A 19,360-nucleotide genomic window follows, 5' to 3' on the forward strand; every position below is an offset into this window, starting at 1 on the left:
ACATGGAGCCTCCAATAATTTGTCAATTACAGTTTTGGTTTTCCTACCTGGTAACAGTACCCACAGTGGTTTCTGCTTGTGCATTTCTGCCCTGGATAGTTGTCTTTGTTTCTGCCCGTTTGTCTCTCCTATTTGGGGAGCATTGGTTTTCCCAGTGAAGCTCAGTTCTCCCACAGATCGAAGAAGAGTTGATTTTCAGTTCATTCAGCTTTTCTCTGATAGGATGGGAGTGATGAGTTGAATGGATTAAAAATTACCATTGTTACAGTGCTGGAAAAATTTTTATGTATGAAAATGGCAATAGCCTTACACTGAGAACAAATAATAAAAGCATGTGAAGATGTGATTGTGATGTTACTTAAAAAAAAAAGTATATGTATCTTTTGAAGTATTGAAAGGAAACTAGTACTTTATATACTGTATCGTATCACTTTTTGTAAGTATTGAATATATTCCTGTTTATGTTTCTATGTTCTGTTTTGTAGAACATAGAATGTATGTTTTGAATGTATCTGAATATATGCAAGAAGAGTACATGTCCTATGTGACATGATGCTGTATTATATATGAAACTGTACATACATTTTTTTTTTAATATTCACACATCTAGAGACTCAGTTTAAGTCTACATGCTCTAACCATTTCAGCTCCTTGGGATGTCTTCCCTGTCTTGGCTTCTATCCTTGGTAGTAAATATTAGGATGCTCAATTATATTTCACCTCCAGCAGCTCTCTTGTTTGTGAATATCTTGTCTGCTAACTAGGGTGGAGACCTCTTGGAATGAAAAGAGAATATCTTAGTCACTTATGGCTGCCCAGATTTTATTGGATGAACATAGATTTGAGTGCCTTCCATATGCTAGATACTGCTACATATATTTTTCTTCATGATCACATTACTTCTATGAGATAATTTTTCAAGATTTGTTGAAATGAAATCTGATACTCAGGAGGGTCACAAATTTGCCTGTAGTTACTCTTTTTGAAGTGACAGAGCTAGGTTTTGAATTCAGGTGTATTTGAATCTCAGAACAAGACAGTGCTCCTTCAACTATAAAAGAGCCATACAGCCCTACTTGGTGCTTTGTCTCCAGAGACACAAGTGTATTCTTGTTGATTGAGTGACTTAGGGGATGGACTCTCTGGACCTCTTTTCTACTTACTGTTCTCTTCTCTGGAAATTGATCATAGAAGGAACCTGACCTAAGAATCATATAGTCCACTGAGGTCTCTTAATTTGGCAATCAAGAGAAAGTAGAGTTCATTAACTAAAGCTCTCTCCCATCAGTTTTCTTTAAACTTCCAGAATGTTTCAGAAGCATTTTCCTGAGTTCCATTATAAGGTGGAACATTTTAGCCATTAGCGAAGAAAGCACTATTAACATTTTATGAGTTGGCTCCTTTCTTCCTAACACTGTGAGAATAAAACACTGTTTGCTAAATTCTGGCTACTCAATTCCTATTTTTTCATGATGTTTTATAATCCAGGCCTTCATTATAGAAACATAGGGGTATGTTTATTACCGTAAGACCAAGCAAAAAAGAGTGCCTGAGATCCTAGGAGACGTAGCTAAGCAGTAATCTTTGACTTTCTGTAGCTTTCCATCAAAATTGTCTCTCATTTTTTGTCTCCCTAAATTTCATTCTTATAAATAAAAACAAAAGTTAGTCTTTTTAAACATAATACACATCTATTATAATAATTTGGAAAAGACAGAAAAAAATCCAAAGAGGAAGAAAATCTTACAGTCTCCCCAACCAGATATGGCTGCTACCATTTTGGCATACTTCATATCACTCACTGCCCTTCTTCCCACATGGCATTTACACATGGCATTTACTTCAGATGTATAGGATTTTAATAATCTTTTTGCACAATATACATTGTAAACATTTCTGCCTGTCATTAAAATATTTATAAATGTTATTTCTACTTAGTGGCTGCGTTGTTAATTGGTGTAACTATTCCCTCAAAACTGGTAATTCAATGTGGAATTACCTGGAGATAATTGGGTGTGAAACCAAAAGAAAGGAATAGAAGGCAGCCAGAGTTCTTGACTCATATTTTTTCTCATGGACTGAAAAAAGAGAAAAGAACTCAGACACTAATAAAACATTTAGAATGAATGGATTCCTCATGATCAGGGTGGAGTATAGATACTGAATTGACTCTTTATCTGAAACAAAAAATGGATAACATATATGAAATAACAAATTTTAAGACATTATACCTCAGAAACAAAGGACAGTGACCTCTGAGAATGGAAAATAAAAGAGGTGAACTCCCCAGTTGCCACAGCTGACTGTCTAGAGAGTTTCTGCACAACAGTACAGGGAACAGGGATGTAAGTGGAGACTAGTGAGCTATCAGAATTGAGGAGATGGAGCTGAGAGTTTGGGGAGATTAAGTCAGCTAACATGCTCAAGGAAGTGTCCCAGAGAAGAGAAAGCTGAACAGAGAGAGAGCGTTTTGGAGATCTATGGAGCATTCTTACTGAGTCTTCAATTGACTAATGATCAGTGTATGCATGTGGCTGGGGAAAAAGCAACCGATAGGATTAGAGGGAACAATCCCTAGAGCTCATACAGGTCTGGGAAGTTCCTCCTCCCACCAGCAAGAGTATAGAAACTTATGATCATGGAATGCCATGTAGAGTACTCAGAAGGTGTTTGCTTCAACAATAGGAAAATATTAGACCTAGGATAGACGTTGCCCTGGTTTTACTAGCAACTTAAAAGTGACTCAAGAGAGTGTGAACTTGGCATAAAGATAGACAATCAAAGAAAGATAATTTCTAGATCATAAGGGTTATAGTTCCTAAAAGAAGGTGGCAGGTGCTTATTGACTTTCCCCACTCCCTCTGGATGCCTTATAGTTTTGCTTCCCAAAGTGTGATTTGACGACTGGCAGCCTTAGTATTACCTGGAAGCATTTAGAAAAGCCATTATTGGCACCCCCACCCCAAACTACTAAGTCAGAGTCTTTGTGGATGAGGCAGGGGAATGTGTGTTTTCACAAGCTCTCTGGGTGATTCTAGTGCCCAGTAGGGTTTGAGAAGCACTGCCTAGACCTCTTCCTGCTAGAAGTCCTCCACAAATGGGGGGACAAGCAAAAAGATTTCGAGATAGGAGCGTAATTTAGTGTCACTGAATGAAGAGGGAAGCTGATGGCTTTTGACCAGGGAATGCATTAAAATACGCTCTCAATGCTGCCAGGCTGAGACGATGGATAAAAAAAATAAGCTAATCCGATTTTTAGTCATTAGGCTATTGATGATAATTGGTCTTCATTTACCCAGCATAAGCAGTTGACACAATTTGTTGTCTGGAACCGAGTAGATGATTGAGAAGAATGTAGAGGCTGTGAGGAGAAATCCAGGATACTGGAATGCTTTTTTAAGTCTCTTAAAATTCTTTTTTCTCTCTCTCTGTCTCTCTTACATACTCAGCCACATGCACATACACACACCAATACACGCATATGCACACATGGATTCACAGTGAGATCTTATGACACAGGAGACAGGAAGTGGAACTGAACAGTTTTGTTTTTTTTTTAAGATTTTATTTATTTATTTGACAGAGATCACAAGTAGGCAGAGAGGCAGGCAGAGAGAGAGGGAAGCAGGCTCCCCGCCGAGCAGAGAGCCCGATGTGGGGCTCGATCCCAGGACCCTGGGGTAATGATCTGAGCTGAAGGCAGAGGCTTTAACCCACTGAGCCACCCAGGTGCCCCAGAACTGAACAGTCTTGATGAAGGTTCGAAGAGCCAGAGTTCAATGCCAATTCTAGTTAGGTATGACCAAGGAACTAGTTTCTTGGGAAATATTTGAGTACATTTAGGGAGGCTGAGTGGCTTTGGGAGCTATCATCGCAATTTGAGTTCTACCTTCAATCGTCTGAAAAAATACAGTGTACTGAATTAGGAGACTTAGCCTGAGGTAGTCTGATTCTACTCTCTGGAATTAGAATGTAGCTTGTCCCAATAACCAAACTAATTCCATCCTACGGAAAGGAAAGGAAGGGATGATGTGGAATTAGAAATCTAAGAGCACCTGAGCTTACTTGTTGCTTCTTTAAAGGGATCTGTCTTCATCAACATCAGCTTTCTTTCCTACCTTCTACCTGGCTGTCATAGACCTCGTCTAGATCTTAGTTTTTGATCATTGTCTTTCCCTGTGGGATATAATAGTTACAAGTACAGTCTCAAACTTTTCGTATTTAATCAAGATAAAACTGATAGGCTTTAACTGAAAACAACAACACAAAATCACTTAAAATCAGGATACCCAGCTATAAGCAAGGGCAAGGTGGAAACTTCCAGTGGACTTGGCAGATTGTCAGGCTCCTGTGAAATGCTCCCCACCCTATACCTTTTTTTCCGTTGCCACACAGGTATAATAATTTGTCCTCCGAATGCCAGGGCATTGCCATTTCTGGAATTTGGAAGCGAGGTGAGAGAGAACATGCAAATCTCTCATTCCAGAGTCTATTGACTTTTGTCTCTGTATGGAACTAATCTTATACTTTTTGTGTCACCAAAAAACCATTCACAATGGCTGCTAATCCCCTTTTTCTGAATCAACCTCAACCTTTGGTAAATGCTCCTCGAGTTGCTGCCATGCAAGAATTGGATGCTTAAGCTGACCGTTGGCTCAAGCAGCATGACTTTCCAGGTTGGTTGGCATCATCAGCAGGCAGGGTAAGGAGGCGCTAAAGGTACCAAGAGACAGAGTTTAGGGTAATATTTTATTCCTTGTCCTTCTCTTTTGGTTAAATGGCCTTTGATACGATCCAAGACTGAATATTATGGCAATTTTCTTACTTGCTGAGTCTAAGATGTGAAGGTAAAGCTCAGAATAGATGTGTCTTCCTTATTTTTCTAGGATTTCCGGTAAAAACTGTCAAAATTTTGTGTGTAGATATATGTAAAGCATTTGAACAGCCCTTGTAGATTATTTTAACCTTTGCTGTATTCCAGGTACAGAGGGTGGGAATGGGCAGAGGGAGAGGGTGCCAAACAGACTCCTCACTAAGTGCAGAGCCCCAAGGGGCTTTGATTCTACAGCTCTGAGATATATGACCTGAGCCAAAATCAGGGATCCGGACATTTAACCAACGGAGCCACCAAGGCATCCCCACATTGTGTGCATTTATTATTACCTTGAATTTTCATAGCAACTCTGTATAGTGGTAATTGCTCCTTCCTTTCCCCAAGGCATAGAGAATTTATATAAATTATCCAAAGTTATGAGATGGCATAAAATTGTAGCAGAGCCAAAACACAAATGTTCTTCTAACTCAAAAACTCAGGATCTTTCCACTAAGTCAGTTGCTTTACTTGAAAAGTCTGTGTTGTCTTTGTAGTTCTATGGTATGAATGCACTAGTTTTAGGGACCCAGATGAACAAAAGTCCTTCATATGCTTGTGCAAACAAACATTCTTCTTCATGGCCATGGTCTTGGAGCAATTGGGATTAATTCAAAGGAAATCAGATAGTGAAACATTTATTTGTCCTGATTAGTCTTCTGCCTGTTTCCAGAAGTACTTGAACTCTGACAAATTCCCGAAATTACCTAGTGAACATGATTGCCTCCAGTGTTACTAGAACTTCTGCTTGTATTTCTCTAGTAGAACTTGTCAAGTTGTGGCTTGTGTTACTATTTCTAGTATTTGTCTGGTTCTATCCTGGTATTCTTGAATAGAAAGACTGTTTGCATTAGGGTTCTTCAGAGAAACAAACCAGCAGGTTATCTCTTTCTCATTATCATTTAGCATCTTTTGAGAGATTGAATAAAAGGAATTTAATTAATTTATTATCTTATTTTATATATTTTCCTATTTTAAAAAGTGTTTTCTGATTTATTATGAGAACTTATGCATAATATATATCCATATAATATATATTATAATGATTTAGCTGCTTTTAGGTTATAATTTAACGCATATTTCACATTCTGTGTGAACTGTTCTGATAACATTATAGGTCACATACAAATTACAGGTTGAGTCTTACTGAGTATCATAAATTGAGTCTGTAGGGAAAAAGATCGGAGTGGGTAGATGGGTGGTCACAATTCTCACAAACTCATGAGAACACCTGCACCTAAAATTCAGCATTCTTTTCCTTAACGGATGATGATGTTAATTAATATTTCTTGTTGCGGAGCAAATCCTATAAAATACGATTTTTCCAGAACAGCTGAAGAGCTAGAGAAAAAGAACGATTCATTTTAGTTAGTGACTTGCTTTCTCTTTTATTTCCTTCTCCTCCTTCTTAATTTTCCTTAGAAACAAGAATAAACGAAATCACTTCATCCTTCTTGGCGTTTTTACGATTTTGTCAGGAAGACCGTTCTTCCAAATTCTAGGAAACCACCAGTGCCTTCCTAAGCCAGTCTCATTGTCTTGTTCTCTGCCTCTGCCTTCCCTTGCAGTCCTTGACTTACAACTCAGCCATCATCCTGCCTCTACGCTGCCCCACGCTGCCTTTGTTCTTTAGAAGACACTCATTAACATTTGCTAATGTATGCTAATGAGGAGTAATTAGCATCTTATCTGCAGTGCTGGGAAGGAAGGATGGAGAGGGCACCGAGTTCAGCCAGCCTTGCTTCCTGCTTCATACTCCGGGAACCAGCGTCTGCTTTCAGTCGTTACACATTTCTTTAGTGCCTTTTTGTTTATTTCATGTTGTTTGTTTATCCATGAATCTTGACAAGCATTCTTCTTCGTGACTTGGAATATTGCAGAAATGCTTGCGGGGGGAGGGATAAGATTCCTTTCTGTTCTAAGCAATCCACAGATAGAAGCGTAGCTGCCAAGGGCTTACAACACATTATTTTCATCTGGTTGTTATTTTGGTATCCTATTTCTATAAAAGATTTTAGCCACAAAAACTCACACAAGAGAACGTATTTTCATTTTAGCACACTTATCTACAGTATTTGCTCTTTATGGTGGTAATTGAAATGTGAGAACACGCACTCTGAATGTATATATTACGACACCATGGTTAAGTAAGAAATGTCCCCTCCCCCAGAATATTCTAAATGCAAAGAAAAGGCAAGACTCACCATTTAATTTTTCTGCAGCCACTGAGAGCTCTAAAGGCATTTGTAAACAGCTATTTATTGAATATGAATAGTTAAAAATAAGCCAGCCCCCTAAACCAGATAGAATAAGAGCTGTTTTTGTTTTTCTGTAGACCAGTGATATCATAAAATACCTAATTACAGTTTCTCACAAATACTTCAGTATATAACTCACTATTTGAAGAACTATGCTTTGGCATTTCATATTTCCTTTTCCAGCTCAAGGATGGTAGAATTTGGAAACCTACCAGCTACCCACTCAGCCTGTATTTAATTTTAATTTCATGTACAATAAAAACAGAAGGAAAAAAGTGCAAAAAGAAATTCTGTGTGCATCCCCTTTCAACCCTTCTTCTTGTGTCTATAAAAAGATTATTATCACTGTAAATGGATGGGGGGGATTTTTATTTTGAGTGAATCTCCTTTTTTTTTTTTTTTCCTCTCTCTGTTCTCAGGGTTGGCCATTCTCTCTCCAGGACCTCATAGTAAAATGTGTTTCTTTACAGAATTCATCCTGTTCTGTTTGGCAACTAAAATATTTTATATTGTGTTGTTTAATAAAGTAGACATCAGCAGCTATTTATTCTCTACTTCTTAAGGGCTTTGTAGCCTCAGAAAATAAATATAATCTAGAAGGAAAAATATTGGAGAACAACAGCTACCATAGCAGTTGAATATCTGGCCCACTCCCTTCTTTGTGTGGCTGAGTCTTACCAAAGGTCAAAATTATTATTTTTGTAATTTTATAACCACTGTAGTTTTGAATAACTATTTTATATCTCCAAGATATTACAATGATTGAAAATATGACCAGCCTTTTGGCACTTATTTTAAAAGTTTTCATTAGCGTGGTTTTGAATGTATGTGTTCAGTGGTCCGTTTTCTCAATGGTCTTAAGAAAGATGCTGACACCTGCAGAAAAAATATCTGCCCCAACCTGTCAAGTTAAACCTTTCCTCCAGAATCCTTGATATTCAAATGTAAAGATCTCATTTCGGTTTTTTCCCCCACTCCGAGGATTTTGTAAAAGTCTTATAGTTTACAGGTTTTTATGGTATTTGAATAATATAGGAACTAAATAAGTCTTCTCTACTCAATGGCTTCCAATTATTATGCTTAATTCCATCATTTGAAGGAGTTAGGATTGTTACATACAAATTTACAAGCATCTTCTCGTCCTTCCCTAAAAGTAACAAAAATAAAGGGAGCTACTGATTTAAAATGAATCAGATTTCAGGTCTTGAGTAGGTCCTATTCTTGAGGAAGAAAAATCTCATCCCATCATTTTTTTTTTTTAAGATTTTATTTATTTTTTGACAGAGATCACAAGTAGGCAGAGAGGCTGGCAGAGAGGAAGAGAGAGAGGAGCAAACCGGCTCCCCACTGAGCAAAAAACCTGATGTGGGACTTGATCCCAAGACCCCGGAATCATGACCGGAGCCGAAGTCAGAGGCTTTAACCCACTGAGCCACCCAGGCGCCCCCATCCCATCATTTTTACTCAGTTTTGCAGGCAGTGCCTTCTGTTCCCTATTTTGTACCCATCAGTAACTGTGAATGGAAGCAGGATGCTGGGGCATTCTCTGCAGGGGGAAGGGTTCCTCAGTGTGGTTTGGTGACTTGATATAGCATCAGAGTGTCTCACTGGTGGGAAATTCTTCCTTATGGCTAACTTTACTCATTACTTTTTCAAATTTGGGTTGCTTTACCTTCTGTTTGGTTTTTAGAAAAGCAAAATATCTAAATGTTGTTCTTGGCTAAAACTTAAACACAGCTTATAAATACATACCTAGATACATATAATTTTCTTTGTATCGTAATTGCATCACCATCATCATTGTCCTTACTATAATCAACTTGGGCAGCTACTGGATGGCATCAGACCTAGAAATTTTAGAGCATAAAATTTACAGTGTCTGTTCCTAAGGAATCTGCATTTAAAAGACATTTCTGTAAATCACAGTTTACATTTCATAGTCTCACTGGTCAGTTTTCTCTCTTCTTTTCCCCCTTGAAAAAAGAGATTTCCTGCTTTTGGTAAGGGGATCATAGGTCTTCTTCCTTACGGAATAAGGCAAACTTTACTTTGGAATATACTCTCTTAAGAAAAAAAAGTACTTTTATTTTGTTCACATTTTCTAGTTCTTTGACCTTCACATTCTTATTTTAAAAAAGTATTGATGGAAGAAAGAGTTGAGGACAGTCTAGATTTTGTTAACTTGAGGTGTCTCTAAACTATGAAATATCGGGGCACCTGGGTGTCTCTCAGTAGGTTAAAGCCTCTGCCTTCAGCTCAGGTCATGATCCCAGGGTCCTGGAATCGAGCCCCGCATCGGGCTCTCTGCTTAGCAGAGAGTCTGCTCCCCTTCCTCTCTCTCTGCCTGTCTCTCTGCCTGCCTGTGATCTCTGTCAAATAAATAATGAATAAAATCTTTAAAATATGAAATATCATTGAGTATATGAATTTAGAATTTACAACATTTTATATTTGTAATTCACATTAAGTATAAGAATGCACATATGTTTCTAGCAGAGAGCAAAGACAAACTGTAACGTTTTGCTTTATATTTGTACTTTTTCCCTCTTATTTACTGTGATCTCACCTCATTTTTGCCCCTTTACCTCCCTTTATTTGCTGTATTCCTCCCTTGGTCTCCTTACTCTTCCCCACTTTTCTTTTTCTCTCCCTTTACCATCCTTTAGTCCTACACTTTGGAACTGCTGTACAGTTGACACTACATATAAGCAAGGGGTATAGTAGTAAGTTGTCCCTTCTCTTAAAAAAGTCTCAGGCAGAGATGCACAGCCCAGTAACAAAACCAAATGCTTCACCAGTGCAATAAAAGAATTCAGAATCCAATATGAGTTGAGTATATTGTCTTTTAATAACCCACATCAATTTCTCATTCCCACTGGATCTCTGCCCTCAGTGTGTAAGTACATTCTGGCTAGCATAACTAGCTGTCTCTATTCCTCACTGCCCATTCTTTTGTAAAGCCATTGAAATTCAGGCTTTTCCTTATACCACTTCACTAAATCTCTGCTTGCCAGAGTCAATTGACCTCCACACTGCAAAACCCAATGGTCAATTTTTAGTCCCATTATACTTGAGTTCGAAGCCTACGACACATTTCTTAGTTTGCTTCTGCTCCACTGATGGTTCATTTTTGGTGTCTTTGGTTGGTTTTTCTTCTTCTCTCCGTCCTCTCAATTTTGGAGTCTCCTTTTTCTGTTTTATTTTTATTCATTTACGTGGTGCTCTCACCTGGTCCTGTGGCTTTAACTAACACCAGGGTGCTCATAATTCCCAAATGTGTTTTTCCAGGCCAGACTTCACTTCTGAACTCCAGACTCATAAACCCAATTGCCTACTCAACTCAAGCATGAATGTCTAATAGGCAACCCAACCCCAACATGTCATATTAAACTCCTGATCTTATATCCTCCCACTGAAACTATTTTTCCTATAGCCTTTTCACCTTTTATTCTTTTTGACTCTCTACCTTTCTCGGTGCCAAGGATGAAAACCTTCTGCTTGTCATTGGTTCTTCTCTTCCTCTCATATTCCACATCACACCCCATACTGATGGCATGGGTTCTTCCGCCAAGATTCGGAAATGTCCTTGTTATAGCATCGATGCATATCCCTTCCAACATAGTTTAGTCTGAGGTGACATGTATCCCCTTTATATGGAAAGGACCAATGTTGACAACTCCTCACACATTAAAAAAAAAGAACCCTGAAAAGAAACACACAAAAAATGCCCAATAAATATAACTAACACATTGCTGCTACCACCCAGTGAAGCTAGGTAAGATACTCATGCAAATCTTGGATCTCATTTATAAAGTCATTGTTTGGCATAAAGTAGCAAGATTCCTTAAACACTCCTTGTGTTTTCTTTTAATCTACAAACTCCCTCCCCGGAGCATTTTGCTCTATACTCCCTTGCGAGTGTACAATATATGCCAATTGGATAAACGGTCTCTGTTTCCAGAGTGATCACCTACCTAATGCTCCAAACATCTCTTCAAGAGCTCAACGTGGGTTCGAGGAATGGACCACACCACCTAACTTTTCTGGCCGCTTGGCTACCTTGAACCTGAAGAACCATAAACTACTTTGAGTGCCATAGATTAACAAAGAAAGCCTAGAACAACACCTTCTTCGAATGATTCCGATGCCTCTAAATTGTGACATTTTGCTGTTGTTTCCTTTTGCTGTTTTTAATTACTGTGTCTATTTGCATGAAATGAGGATCTGGGTTGCCTAGGCATTCATCTGCTCTGACGGCATATTCCTCTCTTAAATAGCATTCTTCAGTGCAGCTTTGCTCGCTGCCTCCAGCATTTTGCCAGGACCTCGCCCTCCTCCTCTCCCCATCCTCTCGTCCCTCCCCAGGAGAGAGGTTATTTTTAAAGGACATAATCAATAGGCTTTGGGAAGCAGCCGAAGCATGAGGGGGATCGTATGATCGGGAATAAGCTACTAGGGATTGCAGAGAGCGGGGATAGCAACAGGCCATGCCAAAAATCATCGGAGGAAGGAAAGACTGTCTATAGCTCCCATCTAAATATTCTGTGGGATTCTTTTGCACGGGGTTTTGACTTGGAGGGCATTCTTAGCTCCGTTCCTTAGCCTTGCACCAAGCCGTGCTTGGTGGTCCTATGGACCATCCAGGACAGTTGCTTCTTGGGTCAAATGACCTTCCACTAAAATCAAGGTTGGTCTGAAGCACTTGAAGGAGTCTTAAATTTGGCCACAGTGCTGCTGTTTAGTTCTTGATGCTGATGATGCCTTTGCTGAGGGTTGAGTCAAGAATAATCCAGTTATCACAATAACTACGAAGACAACTGTTTCATCGCCCCTGACTCACCTGCCAAGGGGATGCCGTTGAGTAGAGAAAACACGAGTGAGAATGTGCAGGTGATTGCGCCCAGATGAATTCATGGTCAGAGGGTCACCTCAAGAGGAGGGAAGGGGCTATTTCTGCCACACTCTCTATTACATCACTTTGAATCCATAGCTCTTCTTGACTTCTTTACTTGCAACCATAAGCATGTCTCCTCTCATGGATTTTTAGGTTTTATTTAATAGCCATTGACTACTATCCTTCCTTTACTTGAGAAGACCATCCCTGACTGCAGCCATGCCTCACCTTCCTCCTCCCCTGGTTATCAGAGGAAATGGGTTTGTTGCTCATCTTCTTGGCTTGGAACATTTCATTCTGCTGTTCTTATTTAACATATGATCATTCCTAAAGATTTGCTTGTATTTTGTTCCTTTAATATTTTTTGTTTCATTTTGTCATACCTAGTTAGTTTTCTTGATTATTATAAATGGATGTCATAGTCTGTGTGGATTTCAGTTTGGCTCTGGTGTTACAGAGGAGTCTGTGGTCAGTCCTTGCTGTTTGTCCTTAGCTGTTCTTACATTATACACACAGGTTGGACTCTGTTCCAGGGCCAATCTTCTGTGATTCAAATGCCTTCCTAGGGAGAAGAAGCTTCTGGACTGAAGAAGCTTGGTGGTGACATTAATTACAAATAAAAGACAAAGACTGATTGTTAAATGCAAAACATCTTCTTAAAAGTGTCTGCCTTTACTCTTGCAGACTCTCAGTGGTGCCGTAAAGATCTTTGTCCTGTGCAGATCCAGTTGTAGCCAGTAAAGAAGCACATGTCCCACTTAGAACAAAAGAACACTTATTTTCACATTGCGTGGCTTGACATTGAGTGATAACATTTTTGCATATCCTAAAAATTTTTATGCAGATGCTGTTTAAAGGCAAAATGTGCTTTTACAATAATCTTCTTTGTGAAAAGAATTTAAACTCCTGGCATGCATTCCATTTTCAATGTGCCTGTCAAGTTCTGAAAAATAACCTTTGACGGTCTGTGAGCAGAAACAAAACGGAGGTTGTCGCCTCTGTTCGCAGTGACGTTGTGTTGTCATCTTTACTTTCTCAGACTCAGGTTTCATCTGACTTAAATAAAAAATACGATACTATTTTATAAACAAGTGACGAGACTATGGTTTTACTTTTTTATTTTTTAAAGATTTTATTTATTTGAAAGACAGAGATCACAGGTAGGCAGAGAGGCAGGCAGAGAGAGAGGAAGGGAAGCAGGCTCTCTGCTCATCAGAGACCTGGATGCGGGGCTCGATCCCAGGATCCTGGCTGGGATCATGACCTGAGCCGAAGGCAAAGGCTTTAACCCACTGAGCCACCCAGGCACCCCAAGACTATGGTTTTAAAGAAATAGGCAACTCTCATTTTTACCTGGGCAATTTGCAGAGCTTTGTCTCTGGCTGAGACCTATGATGAACAGACAGTAGATGACAAGTGGAAAAATCTGCCAGTTAACACATTTCGGCATACTATTGGACAATTATAATTTTTTAAAACCCTTTGATGCCTTTGTAAAAATAGAGGAAAACTAAAAAGAAGACACTCTCTTGAGTATGGGGTGAGGAATATGCAGAAGGTTCTTTGTATTGGGAAGAACAGCAAAATACCCCTCTTTCCACATCTTCAAGGTAAATCATATATTGGGAAATTCAGGCTGTCTCCGATGCAATCTACAGAAATAATTGAAATAGGAAATACCAGCCTTGCAACATTTTCTGAAAGGCTCTGACACTGGTAACTGGTTAGAATGAAATGTTCTCTATTTTAATAAATTAATTTGGTTCTAATAACCACATTGTACAAACATGTGCATGTGCATATAGCTTTACTAACAATGCAGTTTATCATGGAATGCAATGACCCAGCAAACCCCAAGTCTACTCACTGCAACACGGAATTTATTTCAGTAGCAGTTATAGTCAATTGAGCTGACAGGCTCATAATTGATATGTTTTCCAAGTCTTTGAAGGCAGTGGAGCAGAGAAGTCTTTGCACAACACTGTCTAGGATGCCATGGCCATATATCTTTAATAAACAATGCTGTTTTTGACAAGCTTGTTGAAAAATGTTTGCATTAACAGCACAGAAAACTTTATGATGAAAATAATAACAGTAAAAACGCATTACTGATCATTGTACTGTCATTTAAAGAATTGCCATATTTTTCCTTTCTTCAACAGTGCAAATTCAAGTGGAGGAAAAAGAAGATGACACAGATGAAAGTTCAAGTAAGTGGGGTGGGACCCACGTGGAATGTGTTTCCTGGGGAATGGCAGTGAATTCAGGGGACTCTTGTCTTGTGGGATTAGGCTGCCACGTGTAAACCCATGCTACCGCGTGTGTGGGAAACTTTTGATGTTCTCAGAAAAGAGGTCAGGTCCAGCAAATGGAATCTCTCCGTTCTAGATTCCATTCAGTAGGCACACACACATTCTACCCAATGTCTCAGTTACTCATGATAAAGTGGATGGTAGTCCACAAAAACTGGCTTTTTAATATTTCTCTAATAGTTTCCCTGTTAAGGTCTTTGTCCTAAAAGCTCTTCTCTAGGGCTCAATCTATTATAATAGAACAGATTGGCCATTTTGACTGAATTGATCAGGTGGTTCAATTAAAATGAAAAAGCACATTCTTTTGTGCTGACTTCATGGGTATTTTGTTGGAATTGCTCGGTTGTCTTTACTTTGTGTAGGTTTAGCTCAAGAGTTTGAAGTATGATCCCTCACATGCAGACCACTCGTGGGAAAGATCAGTATATGAGCAAAAGTTCTGAATTAACTAGAACTGAAGGGAAGAACAGTGTCCATTAGAGGATACATCAACACCATCCAGTGTAATACCCTGGGCCCAATATGGAAGCCGGGGAATGTTCACGATGCCAGGTGTTTCCAGACACTTGGCATTTTACATACAAAGAGCTCACAGTCACACAGACTCTGTTTGTCATGGCTTGGGTACTGGAGGGGAAGAAAATAATTTTCCTCTAGTCCTTCTGAGTTGTTAGCTGAGACCACTGTAATATAAGACAGTTTAACAAGAGAAAAAACAAATGGAAGTTTATTAATATGTATACCTCAGGTATATGTGAGAGATACACAGGAAAAATAAGTTAACTCTCTTAGGTGGCTTCAAATTTAGTCTTAAATGCCATCTTAATAAGGAACAAAGAGGGGGGTGTGTAGGCCTTTTTAGGAGAGAATAAATCATTTTTAGGAATGGTGAGTGGGCCCTTCAGAGACTACATGGGAGACACAGTTGTGACAAAGTTTGTCTGGGTGTGGTATTGCCTTCTAGTATCTTCCCTTGTGATGAGTCAATCTTCCCTAAGGGTGAAATTCTTGGTGGGGGAGTTTATGACAGTTCAGTTCCTCTCAGAGAATTGTGTTTGGGGTAGAGGAAGGGAGTTCAGGAAAGACCTCTCAAGTCATTTGCTGTTTATCAAGTGCCTACGGGGGGGGGGGGGGATATATTGGGGGGGGATATAATTAGCATACCAAAGTGCCACGATTTGCGGTGGTATGTCCTGAGCTCGTGCTGTCATATTTTGAGGTGGCATGTTTTGCTACTCTTCCATATTGAACGGAGACCATTCCAGAGGGTAAAACTGCATGCAGATCTGTATTTAGTCAACAACTATAAAATACTGATTATTTGTTTTAGAATTTTGGTATTTGGAAACTAATGAAGTCACCAAGAGTAGCCTTTTTGTTGCCAAGTGCTAAAAGAGAAATCTGAGACAACACTTCTCATCCATGGCAAAACTACAAGTTTAATAGTTTAGTCTTAATACAAAATATCCTAAAATGCAGAGTCCTAAGTGGCTGCTTGAGTGCTTGCGAATATTTGTGGGAAAATTGTTCCTTAGTCCTTATCAAGGGCTTGTCCTTTCTCTAAATGGTGATGCATGTGACTAATAAAGACTGGGCAAATTTTCAGAATATCAGATGGGGTTCACATAACATGCAATAATGCTGCATATTTAACAAATGGAACATTGTTCTTGGTTTTGATGACTGTATAGTTCTCAAAGCCTAGTTTGAAAGTTATCCTGCTTTTCTCTGCTAGCCGAACTTGAGTACTACAGATAACATTTGGATCTCAGATTTGAAATATCAATAAAAGTATTTCGGTAAGTAATGTTAAAATACAATTAGGGGTGCCTGGATGGTTCAGTCAGGTAAGCATCTGACTCTGATTTTTGACTCAGGTCATGATCTCAAGGTGATGAGAGGGAGCCCAGGTGGGGTCTGTGCTGGGTGTGGAGCCTGCTTAAGATTTTCTCTCTCCCTTTGCTCAGGACCTACCTCAGATAAAAGTGAAAAACAAAAAATTTAAAAAGATTTAAAAATAAATAAAAATCACGACACACACGTAAGAATAAACATATTTAATGAACAAACAAGGACTCTAGTGAGGTATTCTAATCCGTTCAAAGGAAAATCCAAAGAAACATATTTATAGATCAGGGATATTGAAATGGTTGTACAGATGTAAGCATTTCTGTTCTCTGGGATTTTTTTTCTTTTCTTTTAAAGATTTTATTTATTTATTTGACAGACAGAGATCACAAGTAGGCAGAGAGGCAGGCAGAGAGAGAGGAGGGAGCAGGCCCCCTGCTGAGCAGAGATCCTGATGCGGGGCTCCATCCCAGCACCCTGGGATCATAACCTGAGCTGAAGGCAGAGGCTTAACCCACTGAGCCACCCAGGTGCCCCTGGAATTTTTTTTTTCTGGTGAGGAAAGGTTGTCTCTCTACTGCACTGAGTTCATGTACGTGTCTACAGACAAGAATGATTTATTTTGCATTGCTATTTAGCAATCTATAACTTTCAAAATTAGAAACTAGCTCCCAAGGAATCAGAATCAGATAGTACAAAAGGGTACACTGTGGACAATTCATAGTTTTCCACTAAAGTACAGTTTTTCCCTATAATAGCTTTTGTTGAGAAGGATAGTGATAACTGTGAGTTGATTTTTTAATAATAGGTTATTCTAAGTACCAGAAGATGCACAAAAATGAAAGTGAAGTAAGATTATATGTTATAAACTGTGAAGGAACTAGATTCTTTCTGGACTCTATCTGGAAGATTCCAGTGAAGTTACAGACAGATGAGGAATTAATTGTGAGTTGATGAATAAAATAAAATGCCATTTCTCTGTTTTACATTAAATTTATATATTATCTATTTCTAGTCATAAAGATACTATGCTCAAGCAAGTACTTATGTAAATATATTTAGTATCAATTTCATTTAAGAAAGGGAAAAATATTTAGGGAAAAGAAGAACAATCTTGGAATCAAGAATAAAGATAATTTGAATTGGGGGAAATCTTAAGGGCTGAATGAGTTTCTTCAAAATTACTCTAGTTTGTTGCATCTTCTTGTCTTTCCTGTCTTTTGTTCTAAGATAGAAGTAGTAGTAAACATAGTGGCTAATCACTTAATCCTTATGTATTAGATCAGTATACTCTAAACCTGGTCTTAGACCTCATGGTATGATATTAAAACTGTATGTCATCTAGCAACCCGTGTAAAATGAAGATTGGATTTCTAAGGATTATTAAAATTCGGGGATCCACATTCACATATTTGAGTAGATGAACCACAAAAGAAATGAGATTCTAGATAAGAGTATTTAAATGGCAGGTTATGAAATATACATATGGTCTGGTGTATCTTCTCATGGTGGGGAGACTTGCTGGATTGTGATCTCCTGTGTGACAGTGGTCATTAAGACACTAAGCATACATTTGCAGCAGGAGAGACAACTTTGTGCTATCGCTCATCTGAGCCCTCCCTGCTGTGTTTAGGTGAGGAGGAAGAGGAGGAGGAAGATAAACTGCCTCGAAGGGAGAGCTTGAGACCAAAGAGGAAACGGACCAGAGATGTTATCAATGAAGATGACCCAGAACCGGAACCAGAGGATGAAGAAACAAGGAAGGCCAGAGAGAAGGAGAGGAGGAGGAGGCTGAAGAGAGGAGCGTAAGTGAGCTCTAATCTGTAACTGAAACTTGATTCGTTCAAAAATGCCTACCTCTGAGAGAAGACCACACCCTTTAGGTACTCTGCGGTCTTAAGACTGGTAATTAAAAACAACGTTTAAGAAGATGACACATTTAGGGGCGCCTGGGTGGCTCAGTGGGTTAAGCCGCTGCCTTCGGCTCAGGTCATGATCTCAGGGTCCTGGGATCGAGTCCCGCATCGGGCTCTCTGCTCAGCGGGGAGCCTGCTTCCCTCTCTCTCTCTCTGCCTACTTGTGATCTCTGTCTGTCAAATAAATAAATAAAATCTTTAAAAAAAAAAAAAAAGAAGATGACACATTTACTCTAAGGCTGCCATTTTACTCCCCTTAGTTAAATGTATTTCAAAATTTAAATAGAATTTAAAAAATGAATATATGTATTAAGGATAGGCTAAAACATTTCCTTATGAGAGGTCAAAACTGTCATAGGTTATGAATATATTAGTTCATTGAAATATTTTGAAGTTATTCCATTAATGATATGCATTGTTATCAAAGATGAGTGGAAAAATTCTAAAAAATGAGCCCAAATCATTTTACCTTATGGAGCAATGTTTGGCAAAATATGGCTAATTCCAGCCCAACAACAAAGAGTGGGTTCTTACAGTTTTAAAGTGTTGTTGATTTAAAAAAATAAAAACAAAAACAAAAACCAACCAAGAACAAAAACCAAAGGCAAATAAGAGATAGAGCTGCATATGGCTCTCAGAGCCTAGTAATATTAATTATCCATTCTTTTATTTATTTATTTTTTTTTTTAAAGATTTTATTTATTTATTTGACAGAGAGATTACAAGTAGGCAGAGAGGCAGGCAGAGAGAGAGAGGAGGAAGCAGGCTCCCTGCTGAGCAGAGAGCCCGATGTGGGACTCGATCCCAGGACCCTGAGATCATGACCTGAGCCGAAGGCAGCGGCTTAACCCACTGAGCCACCCAGGCGCCCCTCCATTCTTTTACAGGAAAGAAAAAGTGTCCTGGCCCATGTTAACAGAGTATTTTGTGGTGTCCTTCCCTTTTTGTCACAACCGTACATACATCATTTCCACCAGGCAAACACTTCACTGAGTGCTGACTTTGTATAAAATAATACATTAAATAATTTTCAAGTCTTGGCTTTCTGGAAATTTGCAGATGGCAGGCCAGTAAGAAAAGTGTGCATGTGACACACATTGAATAATAGAAAACCTAGACCCCTGGGAACGGCTTTATGAGAACAGCTACTCTGTCGTTCCCTGTGTAGTAGGGCCCTGGGAGCCACCACGGGGTGAGGGGATCTCCTCCAAAATCCTGTGAGCGAGGGCTTTGGATGGAGAGGAACTTTCTAAGATGTCCTC

At 39.0% G+C, this 19,360-nt stretch overlaps 1 protein-coding gene across 5 annotated transcripts in view; it reads left to right on the forward strand.

Annotated features, from left to right (window-relative positions):
- The window catches only part of TMC1 (transmembrane channel like 1), a 352,389-nt gene that overhangs the window by 231,703 nt on the left and 101,326 nt on the right, over window positions 1-19,360 (forward strand). For all 5 annotated transcript variants that reach the window (XM_045065101.1, XM_045065103.1, XM_045065102.1 and 2 more), the window contains exons 7-8: window positions 14,185-14,232; window positions 17,816-17,987. In XM_045065101.1, coding sequence (XP_044921036.1) covers window positions 14,185-14,232; window positions 17,816-17,987 — 220 coding nt within the window. The remainder of the gene's footprint in view (window positions 1-14,184; window positions 14,233-17,815; window positions 17,988-19,360) is intronic.

Source organism: Mustela putorius, unplaced genomic scaffold (assembly GCF_011764305.1).
Source record: "Mustela putorius furo isolate JIRA1106 unplaced genomic scaffold, ASM1176430v1.1 tig00003854_pilon_pilon_pilon, whole genome shotgun sequence".
Lineage (NCBI taxonomy): Eukaryota > Metazoa > Chordata > Mammalia > Carnivora > Mustelidae > Mustela > Mustela putorius.